Source organism: Egretta garzetta, unplaced genomic scaffold (genome assembly GCF_000687185.1).
Source record: "Egretta garzetta isolate BGI_Z169 unplaced genomic scaffold, ASM68718v1 scaffold577, whole genome shotgun sequence".
In the NCBI taxonomy this organism is placed as follows: domain Eukaryota; kingdom Metazoa; phylum Chordata; class Aves; order Pelecaniformes; family Ardeidae; genus Egretta; species Egretta garzetta.
In genome coordinates this window covers 419,058-424,498 of record NW_009260138.1, presented here as the reverse complement: position 1 = coordinate 424,498, position 5,441 = coordinate 419,058, and the positions used below count along the sequence as shown (strand labels likewise).

The following is a 5,441-nucleotide window of genomic DNA, read 5'->3' as shown; positions in this document are numbered from 1 at the left end:
TTGCAGTTACTACCAGTTTGAAAAGGGAGGTCTGATCCTGCCAGTTCTCTTGGTGAGAGCAACCTAGTCCTTTTGAGCTAATTTTGGACTGTAGAAAAGAAAAGATATGTTTTCAGGCCAGCAAAACAACTAATGAAATTATAATTCATGCTGCAGTGCATAGAACTGGTTGCAAACCCTTATGATAAGAGAGGGCTTGTCCTGAACAAATGGTTTGCAAAACAGACAATAGCAGAGCATGAAAGATGGGAAGAGATGAAATCTACAAATAAGAAGTTTTATTTCCTTTAATAAGATTGTAAGAAATGTGTATTTTGCCTTCATTCCAGGTGGGGGGGTGGGAGGGGAAGAGATAGCAATAACTTGTTATATTGTTGTGTCTGTGCCGTGGAGTATTTGGCCACTTATCACACAGAGTTAAAGCTGACATGAATTTTTTTTTCCCAAGTCAGTTGCAGAACTGCAAATGCAATTATTCCTCCTTCTGCATGTTAAAAAATCCACAGCTGCAGCATTTCCTTTTCAGTTTGCAATGTTAATAAAATAAATGTGCTCTCTATCTTGAATTACTGAAGCCAGGTCCTCATCTCCTAAGTGATTGCTTTTTGGTTTTTTTCACAGTTGCCTTTACAAGTTTCCCTCTGCATCAGGAAATCTGAAAAAATGGGATTTTTACATCTCTCCAGGTACACTCGCTTGGCAATCCTATGCCCCGTCTGCCTAGCCCACTCCCTTGGGGAACGATTAAAGGCATTATTGTAGAGGAGCCTTTGAAGAGTTGTTGTACACACACAAACCCGCTCTCTTGCTTGGGTTGCTCTAGGACCCGGAGCGACTGGGATTGACAGAAATCTCCACCTGAATGAATTTTCCCCTTATACCTTATAAGGAGTCCAGGAAAACAAGGAAGTGATAACCATGTTCCCGGTGCTTTATGCACAGCTTGTCCTCTCTACCTGCCCAGGTAGCCCTTGTTTTCACTTTTATTCATGGTCTGTCCCGGTGAGGTTGAAGTTTCCTCGCAATCTGGTGTAGGTGGCATCTGAAAACATACCTTCTGGGAATGTAGGATTTTTACGACATTCTACCTTTACGCGTACGCTAATTAACACGCTGATATTTTTTTGTCACGCAGCCAGCACTGAAAACGAATGGGGATTGAATTGCTTTGCCTCTGCTTCCTATTTCTGCAAAGAAATAACTGTGTGCAAGGTAAGGCTCAGGGGTAGGGAGAGCTGTTTCAAAACCATTTTTGTGTTGTTTCTTGCCTGAAGTTCACAAGAAATAGCTTTCTGTATTCTGTATTTAGCCATTCCTTTTTGTTTAATGACTTTATTTTTGTTTGACAGACTGCTGTAGGGCTACCCTGCAAATTCATTTAAGATTTATGTGGGCATTACATAGCACAATGTGTATGAAAGAGACGGACGTTTGAGCAAATTCGGTTATACTAATCACTGTTTGATCCACTGAGAAACTTAATACTATAACTGTGACTGAGTGTTTCACTGGTACTTGCACAAGAAATTAAAATCATATCAAGTATCTATAGACCTGAGTGAAGCAATTTTAAGCATATAGAGTGAACGTAAATCTGTTCTTTTAATATGCCTGGTTGTGTTGGCAATGTCTTACCCGCACCACATCAGAAACACATGTAGCACTTTATGAGGTACACTGGAAAAAACCAAGTAACATGTTCATGGTGGATGCCATCCATAAGGGCATGCAAAAGTAAGTATGTTAATTGCCAGCAATTGTGGGGTTTTAATTTTTATTAGAGAGTTAATAGAAATACCTTTATGAAAGAATTTTATCAGTAATGCTTAATATGGCTAAATGTGTGCATTTTTCACCTCCCACATTCTCTAAATGGTAAGATTCTTCATAAATTGAATGATTGAAAACACTATTAATAGTCTCTTATCTTCTTGGATTTAAATTTAGGGACCTGTTCTCAGGAAAGAGCAGTCACTTGTGAAGATTGTTTGCTTTCCGGACCACACTGCGCTTGGTGTTTTCAAGAGGTAGAGTAAATGATATTTAAAAAAAAAAAATCAAAGTAAGACTTGAAGCGTTTGTAGTAGCTCTGAGTGATGAAGTATCGACTTAATTGGGTCAGCCCGTGGTTTTGTTATGCGTGCAGCACTTAGTGAAGCCTTCCTGGGGATCAAAAGTGGGTTTCAATCTAGACTTTATGGTCTATTATTCATTGTTTTGGGTTTTTTTGATTTTAAAAAAAACAACCTTCCTCATCTAAGGCAGAAATAAAAGTGCTATTAGAGGGGCTCAGGCCATCAGCCTCCAGGCTGGCTCACCCACAGTGCTGCTGATGAGGCACCAGACATCAAGTCGGAGCCCAGACTGCATTTTACGTATTACACGCCAAGCCAGACAGCGTAAACAGAAGGTGCTCCAGTCAGTTTGCATATACAAATGATTAATCTGTGGTTGGTTTTAAGTATGATGATAGTGTTGGGTTTATAATTGGTATGATAAAGGTGTAAGTGTTTTGGCTAAAACCCTGGGCTTAAAAAAAAATCTGGATTTGTGTCATATGTATCTGTTGCAGATTTTCTGTGTAACTCGGACAAGTCACTTAACATCTCTACCTTTAAAACTTTCACCTGTAAACGATGCTACATAATATCTCCCTACTTCACAGTAAATATTCTAGGCCTTAGCTCATTAATGTTACCAAGATAGTTAGCTATCACAATTAAAATCTTGCCAGAAATAATAGAGAAATAAGTCTTTTTCACTATAGTTTCTCATGTACACCTTTGCTGTTAAAATTATTTCTTGGTTTTTTTGAATAGCAAAATGATGCCTAGGATGGGACTAACATACTGCTTTATGAAGTAGCTGACAAAGACCAACAGCACTTTTTTAAAAAATAAATTTGCTAAAAATAAGAGTTTGTGAAATGTTACCATGGGGACAAAACCCCACCCACATTAGTTGTGTTTGCCGTAGTTTTTATGTTTGTACTTAACAAGCAAACCAGGATTTTCTTGAAATGAAATTTGGTCACCATAATTTTGACTACTGCCGTGTATTTTCAGAAAACAAAAATGACACACTATTTATTGATTTAAAAAAAAGAAACAAACTGTGGGACCGTTGAAAACTTCAGAGTAGGTAGCAAACATGATTTTTTTTGTTGTTTGTAGGCTCATTCACTTGTTTGCTAGAAAACAACACGTCAAGAGTGCAAAAGACGGAGTTTTAGTGTCAGAGCAAGCACAAAGTGCCTCCAAAGAAACCTCTGCTTTCTGTAGGATAAAACACACTTCGTAATTGTATTTGAAATACAAGTTTGCCTCTTCACCCATTTTGAAAAGCCAGTTTAACTAAACTCAAAGTGTGTAACTAAAGGAGATTATATGGATCACCCTGTGAAAGTTTTATAATAGTACATGATTTTTACGCACGCTGTCTTCAAGAAGTAGCTGGCGAGAGTTTTGCCTGAGCAAAGACATCAGATTTGGTCTGAAGAATGATAAACCACTGTTCCCATCAGGTGTCTCACCATTGCTTGCAGCAAAATATATAAGATCCCTGATCATTTTCAGGCACGAAGGGTGACGTTTTGGTGGAAAGAAGGGTCCCAATTCTGGTTTTAATAGATTTAAAGTAAATTTGGTTTGCTTTGGATGGAAAGTTTTTCTGTGACTGAATTCAGAGAATATTTGTGCCTTAATGGCTGAACCCCAGGTTGCTTACCCAAATCCAGGAGAAAAGAGTGGTCCCATGGAATGGGCCCGTGACCATCAGCCAGGAATTGAATGTTTCAGTGCCGGTTCTGCCGGGCATTGCCAGGTCAGAAGGTCTTGCAGGCCAGAGCAGTTCCCCATTCAGGAGGCAACTGACTCCTTTTAAGGATCTAAAGTCTCGGCATAGCTCTAGGAAATGGTAATAAGACACAAAGCCTCTTTGTAAAACTAGCCATTAAGTTCACCGCTACGTGGGGATAGTACCTACCCTGCGGCAGTGTTGTGGAATGGAATGCATTTCAAGTGCTTTGAAATGAGTAACAAAAATAAACTGCAAGCTCTCCAGCTGATACGGGTTTGTGATTTCCTCTGGACGGGAGAAGGTCAAGTAGGGTGCTGGGCCAAACATAACCAAATAGACATGGGCATGCCGGGAGCCGCGCCGGCACTGGGGAGCGAGGGAGGGAGGCTGTGGTGCTTGCTGGGCACCAGGCAGAGTAATGAGGACTTGCTACCTGCTTCAGTGAGATTGTTAAATGAGTGTTGAGGAGAAAGAGTAAGTCAGAAACCACCAGTGAACACTGGGTACCCCACCATCAGTTCATCACAAAATTTGTAGGAGTTTATCATCCGCAAGACCTCTTCTGTTATTAAACAATGTTTTTCCATCAGCAGTTCAAAACTGTTTAGGAAAGACTGTTCAACTGGCAGCATAATCCTGTAATAGAAAAACCAGGGGCTCAGAGGGGCTGTGTGTTGTCATTCCCAGTACTGTGAGAAGCCAGATGCAGTGAGTGGCACAATTCCCATTCCCCAACAAAAGAGCAGTTTCTCCCAGGATACCAAATCGGTGTAAGTTACATTAATTATACACCTGTGTGACATGATCCATGAAGGGCAAATTTAGATTTCTGCGCCACCTAGATCTCTTTCTGTGCAAGTTTGCACTACCTTGCACCTTTGCTTCTGTTCACTGCGTTGGATTGACCTTTCGTCAGCCAGGAGCTGGTGGCTGGTCAGTAAATACGTTTAACTCATCCATTCCTCCTCCTGTTTGCTTTAGAATTACACGGACTCGGCTGGAATTCATGGGAGATGTGATACCCCAGAAAACCTTTTGTCAAAAGGATGCCAGCTGAATTTGATTGAATTTCCCATTTCAGAAGTAGAAATTCACAGAAACAAGCCCCTGACTGTAGCAACCCAGAAGAACAATTCTGATGTCACGCAGATTTCTCCTCAAAAATTAACTCTCAGGCTGCGACCAGGTAAGTCACTCAGTTCATAGGTGTGGGAATTTTTTTTTTTTTCAGCCAATGTGATGTACTGAAACTTCTCAGACTGAATGGCCTAAAATAAATCTTGATAGAATAAAGATAAAAACCTGTGCTGAGTCCAAAATTATCTGCTGACTCATCAGGTGGAAGCTAGGTTTGACCGAGTTCAAAATACTTTCAGAATTACTGGGTACGTCATAAAAGTAAGGAGATGTGGGAATTTTTTTTTTTTTCAGCCAATGTGATGTACTGAAACTTCTCAGACTGAATGGCCTAAAATAAATCTTGATAGAATAAAGATAAAAACCTGTGCTGAGTCCAAAATTATCTGCTGACTCATCAGGTGGAAGCTAGGTTTGACCGAGTTCAAAATACTTTCAGAATTACTGGGTACGTCATAAAAGTAAGGAGATGTATTTTTAGTTCTGCTATTCTGCTATTCTTTTGT

The 5,441-nt window shown here is 40.0% G+C and overlaps 1 protein-coding gene across 1 annotated transcript in view; it reads left to right on the top strand.

Annotated features, from left to right (window-relative positions):
• The first annotated feature begins 1,151 nt into the window (after positions 1 to 1,151).
• Positions 1,152 to 5,441, top strand: part of ITGB6 (integrin subunit beta 6) — a 34,315-nt gene continuing 30,025 nt past the window's right edge. The window contains exons 1-3 of the mRNA XM_009641665.2: positions 1,152 to 1,212; positions 1,948 to 2,027; positions 4,780 to 4,984. Coding sequence (XP_009639960.1) covers positions 1,152 to 1,212; positions 1,948 to 2,027; positions 4,780 to 4,984 — 346 coding nt within the window. The remainder of the gene's footprint in view (positions 1,213 to 1,947; positions 2,028 to 4,779; positions 4,985 to 5,441) is intronic.